The 24,375-nt window shown below is 39.2% G+C and overlaps 1 protein-coding gene across 1 annotated transcript in view; it reads left to right on the top strand.

Annotated features, from left to right (window-relative positions):
- The first annotated feature begins 5,065 nt into the window (after positions 1 to 5,065).
- LOC114104827 (antigen WC1.1-like) overlaps positions 5,066 to 24,375 on the top strand; it is a 185,280-nt gene continuing 165,970 nt past the window's right edge. The window contains 5 exon segments of the mRNA XM_071609306.1: positions 5,066 to 5,276; positions 10,321 to 10,413; positions 10,491 to 10,796; positions 19,536 to 19,850; positions 23,996 to 24,304. Of these exon segments, the coding sequence (XP_071465407.1) occupies positions 5,066 to 5,276; positions 10,321 to 10,413; positions 10,491 to 10,796; positions 19,536 to 19,850; positions 23,996 to 24,304 (1,234 nt within the window).

Genomic DNA, 24,375 nt, shown 5'->3' with positions numbered 1-24,375 from the left:
ATGGTTTGTTTTCCTCTTTGATTATTCCCCCCCCCTTTACTGTCCTACCTCCCACTGTTGGTTTTCATTGTTATTTTCCATTTCCTCTTCCTGTAATGTTTTGCCAAGGATGTTTTGAAGAGATGGTTTTCTAGCTGCATATTCTTTTAACTTTTGTTTTTCGTGGAAGGTTTTAATTTCATCTTCCATCCTGAAGCTTAATTTCACTGGATACACAATTCTTGGTTGGAACCCATTTTCTTTCAGTGTTTGAAATATGTTATTCCAGGATCTTCTAGCTTTCAGAGTCTGTGTTGAAAGATCAGCTGTTATCCTGATTGGCTTGCCCCTAAATGTAATCTGCTTCCTTTCTCTTGTAGCTTTTAAAATTCTCTCCTTATTCTGTATGTTGGGCATCTTCATTATAATGTGTCTAGGTGTGGATCTCTTATAATTTTGCACATTCGGCATCCTGTAGGCTTCTAGAATTTGGGATTCTGTCTCATTCTTCAAGTCTGGGAAGTTTTCTCGTATTATTTCATTGAATAAATTGCTCATTCCTTTGGTATGGAGTTCTGTACCTTCCTGTATCCCAATGACTCTTAAGTTTGGTCTCTTAATGTTATCCCATATTTCTTGGATGTTCTGCTCATGGTTTATTAACAGTCTTGCTGAGCTGTCTATGTTCTTTTCCAGTTGAAATACTTTGTCTTCATTGTCTGATGTTCTATCTTCTAAGTGTTCTACTCTGCTGGTAGTATTCTCAATTGAGTTTTTAAGTTCGTTTATTGCTTCCTGCATTTCTAGGATTTCTGTTTGTTTGTTTTTTATAACCTCTATCTCCCTGTATAGTTGATCCTTTGCTTCCTGGATTTGTTTGTGTAATTCCTTGTCGAAGTGATCTTTCATTGTCTGATTTTGCTGTCTAATGTCCTCCTTGATACTCCAGATCATCTGGAGCATATATATCCTGAATTCTTTATCTGACATTCCATCTGCTGCAGCTGTTACCTCTTCTAAAGTTGAGTTGACCTGCATTGCTTGTGGTCCTTTCTTTCCTTGTCTTTTCATACTGCTTGCGTTTCTTTCTGCTTGGTGAAACTGTTGTGTTTTTGAAATTTTTTTCCCCCTATATATTTATATTGCTCTTGTATAGTTGAAAAGTCTCCCTTGCAGGGTCGGGCGGCGGTCTGCCTACCTTGCAGGCGCGGGCAGGGGTGGCAGCTCCGCTCCACCCCCACTCCAATTGGGGTCACACGACCACCATGCTGGCGAGCCGCTGGGCCTGCTCCGGGCGTGGGCAGCGGCCCCGCTCCTCCCCTCTGGCTCGACGACAAAGTGAGAAAGACTCGGGTGTCTGTGACTCACCCTCCCTACCAGGAGACCAACTGTTTCTGTCGCCGCTGGTATTGATGAAGTTCTCTCCTCCACCGCTTTCTGATGACATCAGATCTCTGCCATGTTGGTATCCCATGCGAATGGCAGCATTTCGTTCCCTTTGCCAGGTGACCAAAGCAACGGGTGAGTCCTAACCGGCCCTCACAAGCCCCGTCTCAGTCCTGTTGCCACTGCCCATGAAGGCTCGGTTGGTATCTACCTCCACAGTACTCAGCAGGACCCGGATTGAGAAGCAGTTTCCGCAGGCTCCTTAGCCCTGGGCCAGAGCAGTTCTGGGAGCCGGAACTTGGCCTCTCCATGCTCGGTGCATGCTCTGATAAGAGCAGGCTCCAAGAAGCAGTTTCCGCAGGCTATTTAGCACTGAGCCTGAGTAATTTGTCTGCAAGCCACAGGCGAATGGCAGCCTGAAATTACCCGTTCTATGGCTGAATGAGCTGCGATCAGTCGAAAACAGGGATGGTGACGTCAGCTCTCCAAGATGGTGGCCGCTGGCCTCCTCTGTGGTCTGACCGGTGTGGAGAACCGAATTGGACCGCTTCCTTCCCCCATCTCAAACCCAGAATTCAGCACTGAGTACGGTGCTTGCACAGCTGGCAGAAGCCCGCAGAAACTGCAGCGCTGTATCCCTGCGTCGCTATCTCATCGTTTCCTAGCACGTGCCGCAGACTCTAGCCACGGGGCGATTTGATGAACAAGCACTCCCCTCACCGCCATCTTCAAGTCCTCTGAGAATATATTCTTTATAAGCAATATAGATGAAAGGAAGAGTGGACAATAAAATAGTGAACAATAAATAGTGGTACTATTTATCTCAACCATCTGGTAATGCAAATGAGAAGGGGGAATTATTGTTTTTTTCTCCACATTTCTTTATAACATTGACATATTACCAAAACTGATATATGTAATTTTGCAAATAGAACTAATGAGAATTTCTAAACCACTATGATATAAGAATTGCCTGTTTATCTGAAGAACTGTGGACCATAATAATACCCACTTTCAATAGAAGGGTATTTGAGTTTATAGAACAATGTATACTTGCATCTGAACCACACTTTGACTGTTGTGGTTTATATTTCATTAAGTGTAACAGAGTAAATCATCTTTCAAGAATACTATCTGTATTGATGGTAGCTGGCTCTAATTTCTAAATCATGTATTTTTCAAAAAATTGTTTCAAGGATTTTGGATATATGTTACTTTATAATACAATGCTCAGAACATAATAAATCCTCAATATATTTTTAAAGTTAAATAAATATATTGCTGAGTTTGTAACAATACTGCCTGCTGAACATCTCAGTATCTCTGTTCTGCACAATGACAGATGCTCAATTGATCATCTCAGTATATGTAATGTATAAATTTTACTTTTTGCCCTCTCAGACTATGGCTAGATTAGGTCTCTATCATCAGTGAAGAATAGAAGAGTAAAGGTGAAACCTGCATTGGGTGATCTATTCGTTTTCTGAAATCCTTCCAATTTTTATTAATGGAAATTATACAAAAGTCTCTGCAAATGGTTTCATATTGCAATAGAATTTAGTGCCCAAGACAAAGATGACCTCTTAATATTTTATCTAGGGGGACACTGTACTCAGATATCACAGTGGATTATCTCAGATAGAATATATTATTCTATCTCAACTCAGACATTCTAACTCTTGGATGTTAGAAATGGGCCATACAGAATGAAAAAAAGGAAAATAAAAAGGAAATAATGCCGCCAAAGGCAAGATTTTGTTTCTATCTGAGCTGAAACTACAATTAGTCATGCAAACCACTCTCTGGTGGTACTTGTGTTGACCTTTAATGTGAAAGTAGAGCTGTGTGGAAACCAGAGTTCACAGTGAAGGAGACCTAGTGCATCCACAGGCAGAGCCTTCAGCCAGCCAGGTTTCTGTTCTGGAGGCTGATCTTTGTTGTTCCTGTCACTAGATAAATGGCTGATTTCTATGATCAACCTGAAGGTCTCATACTCTTTAAAACATAACTTCCTAAAGATTACTGAATTCAGTTTGGAATTTGATTCTGTAAGTAAGTATTTATCATTATTCCTCTATAATAATGATATAAATTAAAATTACCAATGTAGTAAGACTTCAGGAATCCACACTTCATGTTAATAATCAGCTTCAGAGATAAAAGAGAGTATTTCAATTATAGTGTTTTAAGTAACAATTTTAATAAGTTAGGTCAATGCTTTTGATGTTCTTTCAACTTTGATGGTTTAGTTACAGAAAAAAAAATATTGAACATACTATTCTCTTAAGAAAGAATTCCTTACTGAATTTCCTCACTACATAAAATTACTATTATATTACAATTTTACATTGGTAACTAAATGCCCTCCCAAATGTCTGAACCAATACTTAAAATTGATCATTTTCAATAGATGTATAATGGATTTGTCAAACTGTGTTTATTAGAAACAAAATAATAACTTAAAAAAATAAAACAAACAAAAAATGCTCAAATCTCTGTTTAACTTCCGTTTCTACTTCTAAATTGCCTTTCTGTCTTCTGTAATAGGAAATATGATGTAAAAAACCCTGATTATTTTAGACACAATGAGCTTGTTTCATCTCAGTCTCACAGTATTTAGTGAACTTTTTCTCATGCCCAAATGGGAAATAAATATGAATTGTTAGTTTTTGATACATATTGAATTTTTCATTCATTAACAAATGTTATCTTCACTGGAATTATTGTCTGAATTGAAAGTTTCAGGGTGTAAAATAGTGAAAAAGTAATCCTAATCTTTTTCTACATGAAGTTGACATTAAGTGGATAGATATGGATCCTATCAAAAAAATAAAGGAGGTAGACTGTCACAGAAAGTTATACAAACACACATACTTTAATAATATGAAGAATAATACATCCATGTAAAAGAAAAAATATATATATATTCATTTTTTGAACACACAGATATATATGTATGTGAGAGGGGCGTGCATACATTCATTTCATGAGTCAGCAATTTAGAACAGACTTTACAAATTCCTCCTCCTAAATTTGTCCTTAGACACTTGTTCATTGGATTCACATTTTGGCACCATCAGTTAAATACACTCCCCAGAAACCAACCATGAAAAATGAAAGATTTCACAGTATTACCTGTGATTTTTAGCTTCCAATTCTATTCACGGACACTTCTTGTTGCTTTTTCTCCCACAGGATTTGTGCATCTGGTTGGAGGACAGGGATCTTGCTCTGGGTGAGTGGAAGTGAATTCTGGAGGAGAGTGGATTCTAGTATCTGATGGGAATTTCACCTTCCCCACAGCCCAGGTCATCTGTGCTGAGCTGGGGTGTGGCAAGGCTGCATTTGTCCTGGGGAACCTGCCCTTCAGGGACCCTGGTAAACAGATCTGGGCTGAAGAGTTCCAGTGTGAGGGACAAGAACCTGGGATATGGTTCTGCCCCAGAGTGCCCTGTCCTTCAGTCAGTTGCCCCCACAGAGGGGCTGTGCAAGTTGTCTGCTCAGGTGAGACTCACAGCAGGGCCTAACCTCCCTACGCATGCTGTGGGGGTAAGAAAAATGTGAGATGTTGCTAAAACCCTGTCTTCTACAAGGATACACAGATGTTCATCTCATGAAAAATGGCAGCTCTCAGTGTGAAGGTCAAGTGGAGATGAAGACCTCTGGAGGCTGGAGAACACTCTGTGCCTCCCACTGGAATATGGCCAATGCCAATGTAGTTTGCCGTCAGCTGGGCTGTGGAGTTGCCATCTCCACCCCAAAGGGAGCATACTTTGTGGAAAGAGGAAATGAGATCTGGAGAGATGGATTCCACTGCTCAGGGTCTGAGTCCTTCCTGTGGAATTGCCCTGTGACTGCCCTGGGGGTTCCTGCCTGTGCCCATGGCAATACAGCCTCTGTGGTCTGTTCAGGTAAGTTGTCTGCTCAGGTGAGACTCTCAGCAGGACCTTAACCTCCCTAAGCACTTTGTGGGGGTAAGAAAAATATGGGATGTTGCTAAAACCCTGTCTTCTATCAGGATATACAGATGTTTGGCTCATGAAAAAATGGTCAGTGCTGATTGGTACTTGAGTGACATGTCTCTAGGGGCAGACAGTGTGGAGAACTGACTTCAACATTCTGTGGTGAAATATGGTTATTCTCAATGATCATTCATCTTTCAGGCCCTGTCAAGGGGTATTATGAAGAATAGTTTTAAGTAAGCATTATTTTTTATTGTAATTCATAGAGAACACTGTATAATAATGAGTAGTAGTTCTGTCAAGTTTCTCAACCTGGACCATCAGAGATCATCATCTATTCCCAGGAGTCACCTACAGATGCCTCAGTCACTGTGCTCTCCTCCCCTCCAAGAATGACTACTATAAATTCTGATGTCAAAGAAAATTTTTGTCCAGATTTGAGCTTTATCTAAAGTCATAGCATGTTCTCTCTTTATGTCTACTTTGAATCAACATAATATTTAGAATTTACCTATCATTTTATTTTTAGCCTAATCTCATTTATTTTTATTGCTGTAGGGTTTTTCTGCCAAATAAAAAAGGATCATGTATTGATCCATTCAAAGTATATGGAGATTTGAGTAGTATGCACTTTTTGAGTACCCAAATAATGATCCTACAAATTACCATGTCAATAACTTTTGGTGCAAATACGGATATATTTGTGTATGGTTTTTAATCCAGGACCTTTTAAATGCCTTCTCCTATTATGGTATTCTTTCTGGAGTCAGATTCTTGTTCTTAATGAAGCATAGTGTATCAATATTTCCTGTACACTTAGTGTTCTAATGCCCTTTTAAATAGAACTTTACTACCTTAAGATCATAAAAATATTCTCCAAAAGTACCATATAGAAGTTTAGTTACATTTCTTTTACATATAATTGCACAATCTTTCTGGGGTTGGTATTGTGCATAGGGAATGTAGTGTAAACAAAAACTTTCACATTATTGTTTGTACATCCAGTTGACTCAGAATCATTATTGAAAAGCCTTTCCCCACTGCTGTGTCACCTTTGAAATACAGAGTGCAGATATTTCTAACTCATGCTCTATGCTCTGTTCTGTCCCATTCTGTCATTTTCTATGCTTGTAGCCATGCACACCTCCTTAATTATTATAAATTTATAGCATGTCTAACTTTTTTAAAGACTACTTTAAAGTAACTGCTCGAATCATGTTATTTTTCCTGCCCAGTGCATTGGTCATATTTGGTCTTATGTATTTCACATAAATTTTACAACAACTTGATGTATTTAATTCAATAATTCAACCTGATATAGTTAATACAATAATTGCATAATGGTATTTATATTGAGTTTGGATTTGATGTAAACATCAATATGGAGCTAACTGACTTTCAAGGTGTATCTCTAATTTCTCTCAGAGATTGTACATAACTCTTAATAGGCATACTCTTGGGGTTTTAGGTTTATGGTGCTATTTTGTATGTGTGGTTTTTATGTTTGGTTTTTGTATGTGTGTGTGTGTGTATGAAATGTCCTAGGAATTAATTCTATTAATGTTTTAGTCAGATTCTTTGTGCTGTGACAAAAGGGCCTGACAAGAACAAATTTAGGAGAAAAAGTTTATTTTGAAGCCCAACTTTTCAGAGGTCTCTGTCCATACATAGCCTACTCCATTTTTTGTGTTGAATGTAAGGCGGAATATCATGGTGGAAGAGTGAAGCAGGGGAAAGAGGTCAGCAGATGGCCACCAAGAAGCAAAAATAGAGAGAACTCTTCTCAACAAGGACAAAATATAAACCCCAAAGGCACACACGCAGGGACCCGTCTAATCCAGATATACCCTACCTGTCTACCTTCACCACCCAGTTAATACTTTCAGAGTATTAATGTGCTAATTGATTAAGGGTCTCATAACCCAATCATTTAACTTTTAAACTTTCTTTCATTGTCTCACACATGAGCTTTTGGGGGACATCCAATAACTAAAAACCATAACAACTAGGTTTCATCTTCACATTTTTGTGGCTTTTTCTTTTTTTTTCTTTAATTAATTAATTTATTTGATTATTTGAGAATTCTGACTGAACTTCAAAGATATTATAAAATCCCCAGATAACCATAATGCAGATTCCCCAATGCTATATTTTTTTCTATATTCTCCCCTTGTTCTGCCACATTTATCCTTGAATTATATAAAATATTTCTGAGTGAATAGTTAAGAGTAGGTGAATAAGATGATGTGTCCTTTACTCTTAAAATATTTTCAAGAATCTTTTTTTACATAACCACAGTATCATTGCCAAATTCCATAAATTAACCTGTTGGCTTCCACATATGATAAAGAACATGTTGTACTTTTCTTTCTATGTCTGGGTCATTTAACTTAATATAATGTCCTACAATTCCATCCATTTGATGTAAATGGCAGGATTCCCTGCTTCTTTATGCCTATATTTATACCACATCTTCTTTATGAATTTCTCAAGCAATGGGCATCTGATTCCATACTGTAACTTCTGATTTCATACTGTAGCTAATGTGAATAATGCCACAATAAATATGGGAACATAGGATTGCTATTTCACAGTAAATGTAATTGTCCTAGTTGCTACTGCTTATAATACATTCCTCCCCCTGAAAAAAATAGCAAAACAAATAAAAATGCATTGCATTTTGCCCATTATTTTCAGATTCATGAATTTGGCAAAGGCTATTGGCAGTTCCCTCTTGAAGTCTCTCATGAGGTTGCACTTAGATCTCATCTGGAGCTGAGGTCATTGAAGACAACCAAGATGGTAATCAAGGATAGTTCATTCACATGGCCAGAAGCTTGAAGTTCAACTGGGGCTGCTGACAGAGCCACCTACAAATGCTTTCTCTATAGAGTAGATTTCCCATAAAGTATACATCCTAAGTCAAGAGGAGGAGACATGACTTTCTTAGCTGGGTTCCTAAGTCAAGCTGTGCTGGCTTCACCACATTTTATTGCTTATAGACAACTCACCCCTGTCAGCCCAGATAGAACGGTAGGAGGAATGGACTGCAGAGGTCAATGGATAGAGTGTCACAGATTTTGTGGGCATTTTTCAAAATGATAGGTGTGTTAAATAACCCATTTTTTAATTTTCTAATTTATACTTTTACATTACCACTTATGGTCTTAATACCTAAAACTTGTAGAGTACATTGGAATGTGAGGTTCTCTCACTATGGCTCTTATCCTATTATATTTCCTATGTTTTTGTCTTTCTGTTTTTCACTCTACATATTCCCATGATCTTCTCTCACCCACATCCTGCACAGATAATGGGAATGGGGTTCCCCTCAGTGGAATGAGCTTGCTGAGAAACAAAAGATAGGAAAAATAGAAGGACAAAAATTTTCAGAAAGCAGGGGCAGGACGGACTAGACAATCATATGGATCAAGCTTCTATACTAAAAAGCAAAATGGAGCCTGCACCTGTTTTACTTATATTGGGGGACATCAAAGGCCTTCCATAGAATGTTCTCCATAAAAGGTTAAAAAGGTGGACTATCCAGTTCCCAATGTGTTATGCCCTTTTCTAGAGTGACCATGAGAGATCTTCCTAGCAATGCAAAGATAAAGTCCATGTGCCTTGGGCAATGTATTGCATGGGAGAGCCATGGATAGTTCCCAAGGTGAAACCTTAAATCTCCTTGGCTTCATGCCTAGAGAAGATCCTCATGTGTTTTTCACGGATGGCTCCCTACATTCTTCCACTTACTGTTTCTACTTTGTGCTAACCTGCATTGTTGTTAGACTCATCCTCTGGTTTCTTATTTTTAGCTACTCACTTTTTATTGGTTCTTTTTTATTACTTCTTTTTATACACAACTCTCAAAAAATCCAATATTTATTGGATTTGTATTATCATTTCTCTAACAAAATGCATATCATGTCACTTAATTTACAAAATTTAATCATGATTATTTCAATTACCTATGAGAAAACACTAATACCACTCTGTGAACATCTTTCTTTTATCTCCTTTGTGCACTTCATTTTCTATGGAAACTCTTTTATATATGTGTGGGGGGGGGGTTGATGAAAAGACATTCTATTTGAAAAAAATCAATCCTACAAACCTTCAGAAAACATTTTACTTTTTTCAATGCACTTTATTTAGTGTAGACCACCTTATACAAAGAGACCTGAAATGGTGAGAAACTGGGCACTCATTCCTTGTGACAAAAACTCTTTGAATTCAGAACTTTTCTGGATGTGTAAGAGGATTCTCTTCTTTGGTCTGACCTAAATTTTATTAGGGTACTCCCAGGGAAATGTGGCAAACATGCTGAGATTTTCAGTCTCAACTACTACCTTTGAATGGTTAAATGCCTTCATGGGAAAATAGTTGATTCTAGGTTTTACATTTCTCTGAACATGACTCCAAAAGTCTTCCTTCCCTGGGAGCTATGCAATGCTCTCAAACAGCACTGATATATTCACACTTTTCTAAAGGAACTCTTGGGTCTTGGTTTAAAAAATAAGAGTATGTCAAAAGCAGAAGCAGAAATCTTGAATAGACAATCAGCTTTGAGGACAGGAAATTACTAATTGTACACCTCTTTGGCTCAAACTAAATTATACTTGTGTATTCCCAGGGAAATCAGGCAAACATGCTTAGATTATGCCTATATTTATACCACATCTTCTTTGAATGAAAAATTTCAATAGGGGAAAATAGCTGATTCTAGTTTTTCTTTTCTCTGAACTTGCCTCCCCAAATCTTGCTGCCCCAAGAGCCATTCAATGCTCTCCAGCAGCACTGATATATTCCAAAGGATAGGCTTAAAACAACAACAACAAAAAACTTAACATAATGAAAAGCAGAAATCTCCATTAGAATATCAGCTCTGAAGAAAGGAAATCAATCTTTCTTTATTATAGCTTTCACCTCAGATTCCATCACTAGATTATTATGTACCTTAATTCAGTTTCCTGCTCTCCAATCTCTTCTGTAGGAAACCAAACCCAGCTGCTGCCCCAGTGCAATGACTCCTGGTCTGACCCAGCAGGCTCTGCAGCCTCAGAGGACTACTCTGCCAACTGCTCAGGTGAGCAAGGCCCCTAGAACAAGAGCCTTCCCATTCCCTGTGTAAATACCCACTGACATAACCCTGTCTCTCCTCAGACAGCAGACAGCTCCGCCTGGTGAATGGGAGCAGTCACTGTGCAGGAAGAGTAGAGATCCTGCAGCAGGGCTCCTGGGGCTCCATCTGTGATGACAGCTGGGACCTGAGTGATGCCCACGTGGTGTGCAGACAGCTGGGCTGTGGAGTGGTCACTATCTCTGCTCACTTTGGAGAGGGATCAGGACCCATCTGGCTGGATGAGGTGAACTGCACAGGAGAGGAGGCCCATGTGTGGCAGTGCCCTTCCCAGGGCTGGGGGCAGCACAACTGCAGTCATAAGGAGGATGCGGGGGTCATCTGCTCAGGTTTGTGTTTCACACTGTGCCCAAATTGGGGGGGAGCAGGAGAGGCTCTGCAGGATGGTGTTTGAGTCCTAGGGCAGGGATTTAGTAGTTGCTGACAGGGAAGAGGGGGAGACTCACAGTTTCTGTCTCTGCAGCAGAGGAAAAGATGAGGTATGTCTATTTCCTGCTGCAGCAGCTGAGCATCTGCTCCTTCCTTCTCAGCACTGTCCCCTGACACAGTCATTCTCTACAGTTTCCATTTAAGGCAGTCATCACTGTTCTGTGACACGTGGGTGAAACATCCTGACCCACTGAATTAATTTTCTATTTTCTGCTGTAACAAGTTACCATAGACTGAGTGACTCAAAACAACACAAATTTATCATCTTGTAGTGTGTAGGTGAGAACCTGACCTGGGTCTCCCTGAGATATAAATGAGGTTTCAGCAGGCTCCAACAGCTAAAACTCTGGGAAGACTCATTTTCTTGCCTTTTTCACCTTCTAGAAGTTGCCTGAATTCCTTGAGTGACTCCTTCCTCCTTCAAAACCAAAGTGTCTCAACCCTCTCACAATTCCACGTTCATCTCCCTCTGATGAGGGCCAGAAAGGTTTACCTGTTTTTGAGGAAACTGTGTAATGATGTCATTAGATTGGGCACATCCCATCAAGGATTATCTAGTATAATCTCACTGTGAAAACATTCTTTTTTTTTTTTTTTTTTTTGGTACTGGGAAACCCAGGGGGCTCAAAATCTGAGCCACAGCCACAGCCCTTTTATTTATATTTTACTTTGAGTCATGGTCACATTAAGTTGCATAGAGCCTCACTGAGTTGCTGAGGCTAGCTTTGAACATGGGATGCTCCTGCTTCAGCTTCCAAGCAACAGGGATTACAGGCATTTCCCACTGTGCCTAGAGAAGGGATCCTTGTCTCCATCTTGTCTGAAAATCCCTTTTGCAATGTGAGGTAAAATGTCCACAGGCTCTCAGGATCAGGAAGTGGACTTATTTGGAACTCCACTATTCTGCCACCCCTCTATCCATGCTCCTTTTCTAGGACATATCATATGATTAGTCAGATAGTAGATGCATATAGATAGATAGCAGATAGTAAATAAGAGTTTACTTTCTGCAAACACCCACATAAATGTTCCTGCCTATGCATTTGCTAATATTACATTGTTGTAAAGAGAGGTACAAGTTAGCAAAACGTATTAAAGGGACAAAACTTCCAGTCTTTCACCTAGTGGGTACTTCCTCAGCAGAGTCAGCAATGAGCACTCACTCCTTAAGAATAAAGAAAAAAATACCAGTAAGAGTTGAATGTTCACTGTGCACTATTTTCCTCCTCTTGCTTTTAGACTTCCTGGCCCTCAGGCTGGTGAGAGAGGACCAAGAGTGTGCTGGGTGGCTGGAGGTTTTCTACAACAACACCTGGGGCAGTGTCTGCCACAGCCCCATGGAACCCATGACCTTGTCTATGATCTGCAGACAGCTTGGCTGTGGGGACACTGGGACACTGGATTTCTTGGTTCCTTCCAGGGAAGGTTCTAGACTCCGCTGGGTGAATGGAATCCACTGTCGGGAAATTGATCTCTCTCTCTGGCAGTGTCCTTCTGACCCCTGGAAACACCAATCTTGCTCTGCAAAGGAGGAAGCTCATATCACATGTACAGGTGACCTACTTGCTGTCTATTTCTCTGTGTTTGTCCTATGCCTATAGATTGTTATTAGGAAAGTTTCACATATTCAAACATAATGGAAGAGTTGAAATGAGTCTACAAAATGAATACTAGATAAAGATTACTTGATCCACCTGTTGTAGTCCTCTTTCAAAAACAGATGTAAGGAAACCATTGATAATAGTAATTTATGTGAAAAGAACCAGAGACTGAACTGAGAATATGGGAGCATGAAGTTATACTCAGATGAGTATTCTTAGGAATTAGCTAATGCAGTCTTAAGTGATATTAATTAAACTCTCTTTGCTTAGTGAGAGGGTGAATGATTGGACCTCAGTTGTGCACATTGCTTGCTCTGTGCTATCACTTTGTTCCCACACTCCCACCCCACCACAGGTAATGTGGCTTAATCATCACTATCATCTGATGATATGTATCATTTATCTTAGATTAGGATTAACACTTCATCTCTCTCACACTTTCATGTGAGTGGGGGACAATTTGGGGAATCAAATATATTGGGCTGTTTACTCTGAAATTCATCTACACCAGACAGACAATCTCTCAGGTCATTTTGTTGATGGAAAGTAATCAAGTGATTTGGAAGTAGAAACTTAATTCCATACATTTTTTTCATGTATGTAAGAAATAAAAATTTTAAAAAATGTTAATGAAATTTAAAAAAAAAAACTTAATTCCAGGCAGAAGGACAGACACAGAAAGAAAATACCACCCCTGTCTTCATGGATTTTCCACTCCAGCCTGACAACACAACCATGCAAAAATTTGAGTGTCGTGAATGTGCTGTGGAAATGTGTGATTTGGGGAAAAGAGAAATCATTTTTAGTTTGATAACTAAAGGAGGAGTAGAGGTCTAATGAAAGAAGAAAGTAAACTATTTATCAGTATAAATACTGAGGTGGGAGGAGCATAGTGAAGTGACCTTGAGGTACTGATAAAATCTCATCATGAGTAGAGCAAGAAGAGGGTAAGGGGAAAGATTCATGATTACCTGGATGGGTAAGAAGAGCTAGAGGTCTCTCCAAGGCATGGCCCCAATAACAATTCTGTTGAAAAGCTGTTTGTTATTCTTCTCATCTCTACATTGTGGGGAATTGCTGTGAGGTGGGGGGTGGGTCTTCCCCGACTTTCTTCTTGGATTTATCTCCTCACAGTTCCAGTGCTCTTTGTTGATACCACTTCCTCACTATTATCCATATCCCACTGGAAACTAATATGGCACTTCATCCCTCCCCCAGAAAACATTCCATGGGGCCTCTTGGAAATTAGAGGCTATCATCTTCTAATTTCTTAAAATTTATAATGTCCTTTTAGTTTCTTGTTCTGATAAAATCCTGGCTGTCCTCTGAAAACAATAATGTCCTCAACATTTGGAGGTTCTATTCTTCCCTTTCAACATGCTTTTTTTCCCCAAGGTCAAATCTTAGATTGTATATCATTTTTAGAATATTTCTGGTTCTCCTTGAAATTTTCAATATTTTGTTTCTTTTTCTCCATGTCCAGCAGCTTAAAAATTGCCCCATGAGATGACACCAACAACCACTTCTGTTAGTGTCACTCTCCAGCCTGGTCATTCCCCCTCAACCCAGAAGGCTGCAGTACCAGGCTCACAAGACTCCTCTGTCTCCTGTTCCTGTTGCTGCCACCATCCTTGAATACAACAACTAAGATAACATCCTGGCCTCTCCATTCCTCACTTTCTCCCTTTGAGGCACTGTGCTCCCTCCCACCCCATCTCTGTGTATGGCCACACTATTGACCATTAACTGTCCAGCTTGAGATATTGATTACATTCTTCCTTCTCTGACTGCTGTCTCTTCTCCTTATGGCACATAGTCTTGACACTCCTTTTCCAGATATTTTATCTTCATGCAAATTCCAAATGTTTTCCTTTAACAGTTTCCAAGTTTTCCACTCTCCTCAGGATTGCACATGTTCTTCTTACCCTGATTAGACAACATGATTCCCCATTATAATTCTCCCCCTTAAAGTCCACTCAACTCCCTGCTCTCTTCTTTATTTGTAAATGGCAGGAGTGGTTGTGCAAATATCTAACTCTTCCCTTCCTGCAATAGACTAGGCAAGGACTGCTGAATCATGGACAAGTGCTGTGTCTTGTTATAATGTGAAATTATCTTGCTAGCTTCTTTGGATTTGTGATCAACCTCTGATGAACCATCCACAATAGCCCTGTATTCTAGTGTGCTTCTCTCACATGTGTTCTTGCCCTCTCTGTAACATGTTATTTTACAAATTCCCAGATCTCCTTCATGCTGATATTTTAACCCCACCATACACTTAAATGATGATCTTGGCTTAAATCCCTGGAAAATAGAAACCTTTAGCTTTCTACTTCATTTTTCCTTCATATAGTTACTCTACTTTATTGGTTGTTCTTATTCTGTCTTATAGGTTTGCTATTTCTCTGTTCACCTTTAAATTTTAGGCACATTCTTGGTTGAACCTCAGACTCTTTACTCTTACTTACCTATCCTATTTCCCCAGATGCGTATTCTAAAGATGTTGGATGGAATATTCTGTAGATATCTGCTAAGTCCAGTTGATTTATAATGTTAGTGTAACTATGATGTGTGCTTGTTGATAATTTTCTCTGCATTCCAAATCTATTAGGGAGATGGGATATTGAGATACCACTAGTATTGTACTAAAGTTTGTTTTCCCATTATGTCCTATGGGTATTTTTAAAATAAAGTTTTATGTTATTTTCTTTGATGCATATTTATTTGTAATTATTATATCTTCTTGATGGTTTACTCTACTTACTAATATGTAGTGACCTTCTTTGTCTCTTCTGACTGATTTTGGAGTGTGTTTTTCACACATGAATACAGATACTTCTGTTTGCTTTCAGGTTCCATCTGCTTGCAATTTCATTTTTAATAATTTTCTTCTCAGTCTACTTATGTTTTGCCTATATGGTGAGTTTCTTGCAGGTGGCAAGTTGTTGGCTCTTGATTTTTAATGCAGTTATCCAGTCTGCATCTTTTAATTTGAGAATCAGAACACTGATTCTCAGAGTTATATTTGAAAGGTTTTTACAAGTGCCTGTCATTTTTTTTTCTGGAGAGTTTGAATAATCTGTGGTCATGTCTTTCTCCTTTATTCATCTTGGAGCTTTGATGATTTACTGAATTGATAAAGTTTAATTCTTTCCTTTCTCACTTGTTTATCTGCTCTTCTAGTGAGATTTATTCTTTCCTATGATCTCATGGTTAGGTTGTTCTGCTTCCTATTCTGTGTGTAGGATTGCTTCATTACCTTCTACATTGCAGATTTAGTGGTTCAAAATTCCTTTCACTGATGCTTATCTTCAAAAGAATTATTTTTCTTTGATTCTGAAGGATAAATTTTCTGAACAAAGTCATGTAGGTGGCAACTATTTTCTCTCAAGGTTTCAAGTACATCATCTATGCCCCCCCTGGCTGCTAGCGTTTCTGCTTACAAATCTACTATGTGAGGGTCTTCTTAGTAAACACCAATCTCTTAATCATGTGCCTTGGAGTGTAGGTGTCCTAAGAGTTGAGATTAATTCCAAGTGGACATTGTAGGTTGTTTCTCTGTGGCTTCTTTGGCTGGTAATAATGGGTTTTGAAACTCCAGGTATTGTGTCAGAGCACAATATTTTTCTCTATATTTCTCATACAAATGGGGCCCTTCTGGTAGTTCAGGCATGTTGTTATAGACAGCACAATGTGTAGGGCATTCTTTCTGTAGTTATTTTTCCAGTATTATTTTTAGTATTTGGTCTGAGGGGATATGGCAACAATGTGTGCTGAGGTCCTTCAAGGCACTTTTCCCACATTTGGATTATTCCCCCCATGTTTTCCTAAGCTACAGATTGTCCAGAAGCAGAAGTTATGCCTACTTGTGGCTGGCTCATCAGCTGTGGATTTCTCTCTTCCCTATTCATTAGTTGAAATATCCACCAACCCTTCAGCAGGACTAGGTCACGGCTTCAGTAAGGTGCAACTTCTCTAGATTGGCTGGAGTTATATCTCAGTGGCAAAGCACACACCCAATATATTTGAGGTTCTTTGCTTGATCACCAACATAATTCAGAAAAAAAGAAAACAACAGCAATAACCACAACATAACAATAAACTGACTGGACATGCGAGTACATGTCAATAATCCCAGCCACTCAGGAGGCTGAGGCAGTGAGATCAAAGCCATCCTCAGCAACTTAGCAAGGCTCTAAGTAACTCAGTGAGACCTGTCTGAAAATACAAAAAGGAAGCCGGCTGGCACATGTCTGTAATCCCAATGGCTTGGGGGGCTGAGACAGGGATTGCAAATTCAAAGCCAGACTAAGCAATTTAATGAGTCACTAAGCAACTCAGTGAGACCCTGTCTCTAAATAAAATACAACATAGGGCTGGGGATGTAGCTCAGTGGTCCATGCCCCTGAGTTAAATCCTCAGTACCACCCAGCCCCTCCCCCCAAAAAAAATACAAAAAAAAAATGGCTGGGGATGTGTCTCAGTGGTTAACTCCCCTGAGTTCAATCCCTGGTACCAAATAAAATGAATAAACCAGCTATAGAAATACAGTAATAATCAATTACACTCAACAATGATTAAAACAGCAATAACAATAGATAAAGGAAAGAAGAAATATAGAATTAAAAAGACAGTCAAAAGTTAGTAAAAGGAAAATTAATTTAAAAAAATATTGAAAGTGGAAAATAAAAGGGAAAGAATAAGGGGAATTTAAAAAAGAGGAATAAAAATATTTGTAACAAAAAAAGGAAAACATTAACCAGGCAGGTAGCACTTGCCTGTGATCCTATGGGCTCTGGAGGCTGAGGCAGGAGGATTACAAGTACAGTACCAGCTTGAGCAACTTAGAGAGAATATGTCTCATAAATAAATAAGTAAATAAAATTTTAAAAGACTGGGGATGTAGCTCAGTAGTAAAGTGCCTCTGGGCTTAATATCCAGTACAATAAAGAGGAGGGGAGGGGTGAGAAAAAAGAAGAGAGAAAAAAATCCATTTGAAGAATTTAAAAAAATTAATTAAAATATATATATATATATATATATATATATATATATATATATATATATATATATAATAAAGCATAAAGAAAAATATTTCTCATATATTCTTCCCACCAAAGTATTTGTTTTGAAGACACCTTTTCCAGGTCATCTAACTCTTGAATCCACCAGATATGTGGGAGTCAACTGCAAAAGAAATCAGATTCAGTTCCTCTCTTTTCCACCAAACATGCTGGTATCAGAGGCAATAGATTGGCTATACTGTGCTCCTCATTTCCTGAGAAGGAGGTTAAAGGAGTGTTGACAAGACAGGGCATAATATCCCCGCAGGGGTTTTGTCTGGAAACCTGAAGGCGTGTCAAATGTCAAGTCAGCTCTTCCTTTGGTGATTTGCAGACCCAACAGGTAGGCACATATTTGCCCCCAGAGGCCTCTAGAAGGTGTCCATTGGGGTGTTCTAAGGGTCCTAGCCATGGTGAATCCCTGGAAAACATGTGGAAAATAGTGTAATCCTTGAATAGGTGATATGGCAATGCCAGACGCTGTCTCTGAGCTCCCAGACCTGGTCCCTGTGTGCAACCACATGTGCCTGGAATTGATCTTCTTCAAAGAGGGTGGGACCACAAACCAATGAGACCTCCATCCCTCCCCTACAATTCAATGCTCTCAGCATGTTTGTGACAGGCACTCTTCCTATCCGAGACTGTAGAACACTAACTTACACCCAATCACTGTGGCAGGATGGCCCAGGGACCTAAAATTGTGATTACCACATATTGTCTAAACCCCAGAGCACTTTATTTCCTAACAATGGCCACTTTTTAAGATAACTCCTGGTTATATCACTCTGAGAGCTTGCTGAGCAATGTGATGAACTTTTTCTCTAAAGCTTTCTTGTTGTACAAGAGTATTCTCTCTCAGAACAATTCCCTAAATTTGATCTAAAGCTTGTAAGAACCATGTGTTTCTCCCACAGGTAAGACACCATCTAGGCTGTCTACACTCCCAGCAGGTTGCCTCCCTCACTAGGCAGCTGGAAATGAAGTTGTAAATTACTCTGTACTTTTCTCTGGGCTGCCTTTCTCCTTCTCCCTTTCTTCTACAGGGAGAAGTTTTATAAATAGTTCTTTATAGTTCCTCTATTTGTCTTCTCAAAGTACAAATATCCCTTTGTTCTCTAACATTTTTAACTCACAGAGTCACAACAAAGTTACCTTTTTTTACCTCCTATTTTTGAATAATAGCAACTCCTGAAAGAAGAATTGGGGTGTGTGGGGGGGTAACATTTTATGATACCTAGCGAAGGTGAGCAATGTCGATAACTGAAATCATCATTTTTGGGACCTTGCTCAATCTACTTAAAGTAAGTCAAGTTTTGATATTACATGTCCAATCTGAACTCTGAAGCCTAGAATCATTAGTGAAATATTTGGAGGTAAACCATGGTCCATTCATTTTTCAATCTTATGGCTATATGATTATGATTTCTCCTGGATTCATGACTGTCACCTGAGGTTCCTGATGATCTCAAATTTGATCCTTACTCTACCCCCTGTGCTCTGGTCCTTCCACAGCTCTGGCCATTGGCACTCAAGTGTGTGTGCTCTATAAGAAACAATCAGATGCCAGTCCATTGACTTTTAGAAATCATTTGGGAAAAGACACTTTTATCTACTCAAGATAGGAAACCTGACATTTCTAGAATCATGTTATCAGATCCTTTGAAGACCTCTGCAAATAGTATGTTTAACTCTGATAGCAACTACCTCACAATTTCTACCTGAAACATCTAACTAGAATATATTGTGTTTTATCTCATTTCTGGTTTTTACAGAATTGATTCTCCTACTTGTTTGGTAGGAATTGAACTTTAGCTGCTACCCTGGTATAAACAATTCCATGTCTTACATAGCAAGTTCTGCAGTCTAAAAGTGGATTCTACAAACTGATTGGTTGGGAGAGTGAGTACCAGAGGACAAGAATACCCTTCTCCTTTTCTTTGTAAATACAACTATTGACATGATTCTTTCTCCTCAGAGACTCCACAGGTCCAACTGGTGAATGGTGGCAGTCACTGTGCAGGCAGAGTGGAGATCCTTTACCAGTATACCTGGGGCACTGTCTGTGACTACAGCTGGGACCTGAATGATGCCCATGTGGTGTGCAGACAAATGGGCTGTGGAGTGGCCCTCGATGTCATGAACTATGCACAATTTGGGGAGGGATCAGGGCCCATCTGGCTGGAGGACCTGAAGTGCACAGGAGAGGAAAACCAATTGCAGAAGTGCCCTTCTCTAGGCTGGGGGCACCACTTCTGCACTCATGCTGCAGACGCAGGTGTCATCTGCTCAGGTATGGTCTGGATATTCTCCACTGCCTAAGAGAATGGGAGGGACCAAAAGTGTGTATTTGATTCTAGAGAAATAAGAGACAGATGAGCCACAGAGGACTCAGAGTTCCCCATCAACCATGGATGTTCAAAATAGCAGTGGGTAATGGCTTTAATTATTTCTTGTAAATCTCAAATATTGTCCTTTCCATTCTTTGCAGTCATACTTGAAAAGATAGGTTTTTGTCTTTGTAGAATCATTTCACTTAAAATCATCTTCATAATTTTGTTTCTATAATTTATGATTTATAGGTTTATCTATAAATGACCACACATATCCTATTTCAAAAGACAGACAAGAATGGGGCTAACTTTTTTCAGTTGAATTTAGTGTTCATATATGTATAGCCAGAGATAATTTTTTGCTAGATTAGTAGGTGTATGGGCACAGGGATGGGATTAAAAACATGGCATGGGAATTTAAGGATTACCACAAAAATGCAATTCTCCTTTCCAGATTCAGATATCAGAATTATCAACTAATTGGCAGGAAGGGCCAGAGAACTGTGGGTAAATATGGGTAAATGCTCTGAGTCAGGTTTTCCTTCCATAATTACTACAATGGATTATCTCTACATTTCTTTCTTAAAGCAATATCTGTATAGACTCATAAGTGGGAGGTGAATTTAGCCCTGTGTTGGCAGATAAGTGTTGGATGAAACAAAATATTAATGCATATTTATTATGGTAAGATGTTATATAATTTAGGACTCAGATCAGGATGGTTGTTCAGTGATCTCCCACAAATACACCACATTAACTATAATTCACACACCAAACTGGCTTCATAAGGGACAATAAAGCAGGTGAATGCATGCTTTTACAATGATTAAAACAAAATAAAGACACATTGAAGGAGGAAAGAAGATAAAACTTGCCCTTTCCCCAACCTCAGGCAGCCCAGCATGAAGAGAAATGCATACTTTTTGGGGAATAGAAAGGAAACTTAGCCCTGACCTTAGACTTGAAACCCAGGACTAGGCCTGCCACAGTGAAACCTGGGTCCCAACAGAGCCCAACAACCTTGTCCCCATGCCAGTAACCTCACACTGAGACTCTGGAACTCTGTTGTGTTGGGCAGCAAAAAGACTGTCTCCACCACCACTCCTCCAACCTTTAACAGAAGAAGGAAAAGCAAGACTCTCTAAGGATCAGAGCACAGTGCTGGCACAGGAGTTCAGTGCCAGACGAATCATGATCATACATAGTCCTGAGTAGGAATTAGAGGCCTCAAATGTATACAACAGAGAATGACCTGTGTGCTGGTGGGACAGACTCAAGAAGAGCCTGCCATACCTGTGGCTAGTGGCAGGAGTATGGAGCCTTGAGTCCACTTCAGCAGTAGGCAGCTCATAGCACTGAGGGCCTTGGTCACTCCCCACTTCTATGTTGCCTAAGCAGGCTGTGGCCTCAGTGTATGACATTGCATTGCAGTGTTAGTGGCCACAGGACTTCCCACCTCATTCTTCCTCAAACCCTGGCAGCACAATATTATAGGATTAATATAGGATTAATATAGTTCATAGGTTGGGGAAAGGGCAAGTTTTATCTTCTTTCCTCCTTCAATGTGTCTTTATTTTGTTTTAATCATTGTAAAAGCATATTATAGGATTAATGTGAAGGTGAAAAGTTAGTTGAGGAGTTGTGACTGGGAACCTCAGGTCCTTATCTCTATATATTATAGGACAGCTCTCAAAAATGAAAGATAAAGACTCTCAGGCATCAAGAGAAAAAAAAGAAATAACATATAAGAATGTCCCAATTCACCTGATGGCAGAATTCTCAACAGTAAATATATAGGTCAGAAGTGTGTGCCATGAGATTTTCATAGAAATGAAGAAAAACCTAGCAATCAAGAATACTGAACCTGGCAAATCTATCCTTTAGAAATAAAGGAGGTACAAACACATTATCGGACATCCTGCCCCCCCAAATTACCATCTGATACAGCAATCCCAATGTTGAGCATATGTCCGAAGGAAGTGAAATCTGTATGTTGAAGAGACATCTGTACTCCCATGTTCATGGCAGTACTATATATAGTACTAAGAAATAGACATAATCTAAACTTCCATCAGCTGATAAATGGACAAATAAACTAAATACAATGGGATACTCTTTGTCCATAAAATGAATCAAATCCTTTCATTCCACAGAACATGCATGGGTCAGAAGATCACTAAGTTAAGTGAAATAAGTCAGGCAAAGAAAGACAAGTATCTTATAATATAACTGTGTGTCAAATATAAAAGAATTGACCTCATAGATGTTGAGAGTAGAATTATAGTTACCATAGACTAGAGAGTTTAGGGAATGGGAATTGGAAGGCAACTGACTTATCAATGAATAATAGGTTTTACTTAAATAGGAGCAAGAAGTTTTACTGCACCATGGCACAGTAGGATGTCCATAGAAAATAAAAATGAACTACATTTCAAAAAGCTACAAGAAAGTGTTTTGGAAGCTTTCACCAAAAAGAAATGAAAAATTTTGAGGAGACAAAGAAGTGCAATGTATACATGCATCACCCTGTGAATTCACTCATTTAGTATGTACACTGTGCCAGTAGATATCAGTTAGTATAAATTTACTTGGATGAAAATGAAGCAAAATATAAAGGTGACAAGATATGCGGAAAATTATATTGCTCATATCTAATGGAAATAATGAAACAAGAAGAGTGTATTGTCAGATAAATTTGATAAGAATGGGTCAGGAAGACAAATAAAATTTTCTGAAGAAGACAGGAGAAGCTTATAGTATGTGGGGGATGGCCTTCAAAGGTTGAGAAGCATTACATAAGGATTACCTCTGCAGCACTTAAGACCCTGGTGTAGGAAGGGCAATCTGTGTACACTGTGTAAACTCAGTACACCCCTCCTGCACAAAAGGAGGAAATTATTTTCAAGAGTGACTCAAAGCTGAGGTATTGATAAGGTCAGAATAGTGGAAGAAAAGGAAGGAATACTTTCACAAGAAACCTGAAGGATACATTCACAAGAAACCTGAAATGTGCCAAGGGGAGCAATGTGTCTATGGAGCAAAAGTTCAGACAAAGATACATATGGCTGCAATTCTTAGTTTACTTTAGTGAGAATGATTCATATGAATCAACATATTTCTGCAGATTTCTTTCTTTTTCCACTCAGTGGCTCACAAACTTCAAATGGCTTAAAACTGGTTTTCTCCCCCACTGGATGTAAAGCTCTACAAAGATAATGACATTGTTTTCTTTAAATATACATACACAGCACCTAGAACACATCTGGAACATGAAAAATTCTGAAAACATGTTAGTATCCTGAATAACAAAACAAGGAAGCACACTCTCAATATTGTCATTGCACATCTCTCTCCTATATCAGACCTGAGTGAAAAGTTCAGATTGTGTCTCCTTTAAAGACTTCTCTGCCTCATTTTTATCCTTTCCCAATCAGAGGCATTTCTACCCATACTGGGTAAATTCCATTTTTATGAATTACTTTGAAAAGAAAAATTACTGAACATGTTATTTTCCTCTTCTTCAGGATATCAACCTACTATTACATTACAATTGCATATCTGTAGTCAGATGCCTCCCCAAAGGTCTGAACTCATACTCAAAATCACTTCCTGATCAACTTCATTAGATGTCTAATGGCTTTTTCAACTCTACTTATTGGTAACAAAATGATCCCTTGAAACAAAACAAAAAGGCAAAGGAGCATGCTTAAATCTCTTGACAACTTCTGATCCTACTTCTTTTGGGGGGTGGGGAGGAACTAGGGAGTGAACTCAAGGACACTCAATCACTGAGCCACATCCCAGCCCTTTTTTTTGTGTATATATATATATATATATATATATATATATATATATATATATATATATATATATATATATTAATATTAATTAATTTCTGGAGTCAGCCATTTAGAACTGACCTTACAAATTTCTCCTCCTAATGTTGTCTTCAGAAACTTGCTCATGCAATCTCCATTCTGACACCATTGAATCTATTCTCCACATCCCATTCCTGGGAAAAGAAAAGATTTTACAGCTTTCCTGTGACATGGAGGTCCCAATTCCAACCCTAGATACTCATTGTACTGGTTATTTTCTTCCACAGGATTTGTGCGTTTGGATGGAGGAGGTGGACCCTGCTCTGGGCGAGTGGAAGTGAATTCTGGAGGAGGATGGATTCCAGTATCTTATGGGAATTTCACATTGCCCACTGCCCAGGTCATCTGTGCAGAGCTGGGGTGTGGCAAGGCAGCATCTTTTCTCTTGGACCTGCCCCTCAGAGAGGACAGTGAACAGGTCTGGGCTGAAGAGTTCCAGTGTAAGGGATGGGAGCCTGAGCTCTGGTTCTGCCCCAGAGTGCCCTGTCCTGCAGGCAGCTGCCACCATAGAGGGGCTGTGCAAGTTGTCTGCTCAGGTGAGACCCACAGCAGGACTTTAACCTTTTTGCACACTCTGATGTGGTAACAAACGTGAGATGTTACTGAA

The sequence above is a fragment of the Marmota flaviventris genome, chromosome 3, assembly GCF_047511675.1.
Source record: "Marmota flaviventris isolate mMarFla1 chromosome 3, mMarFla1.hap1, whole genome shotgun sequence".
NCBI lineage: Eukaryota > Metazoa > Chordata > Mammalia > Rodentia > Sciuridae > Marmota > Marmota flaviventris.
The sequence above is the reverse complement of the archived record's forward strand: the minus strand, read 5'-3'. Positions and strand labels throughout refer to the sequence as shown.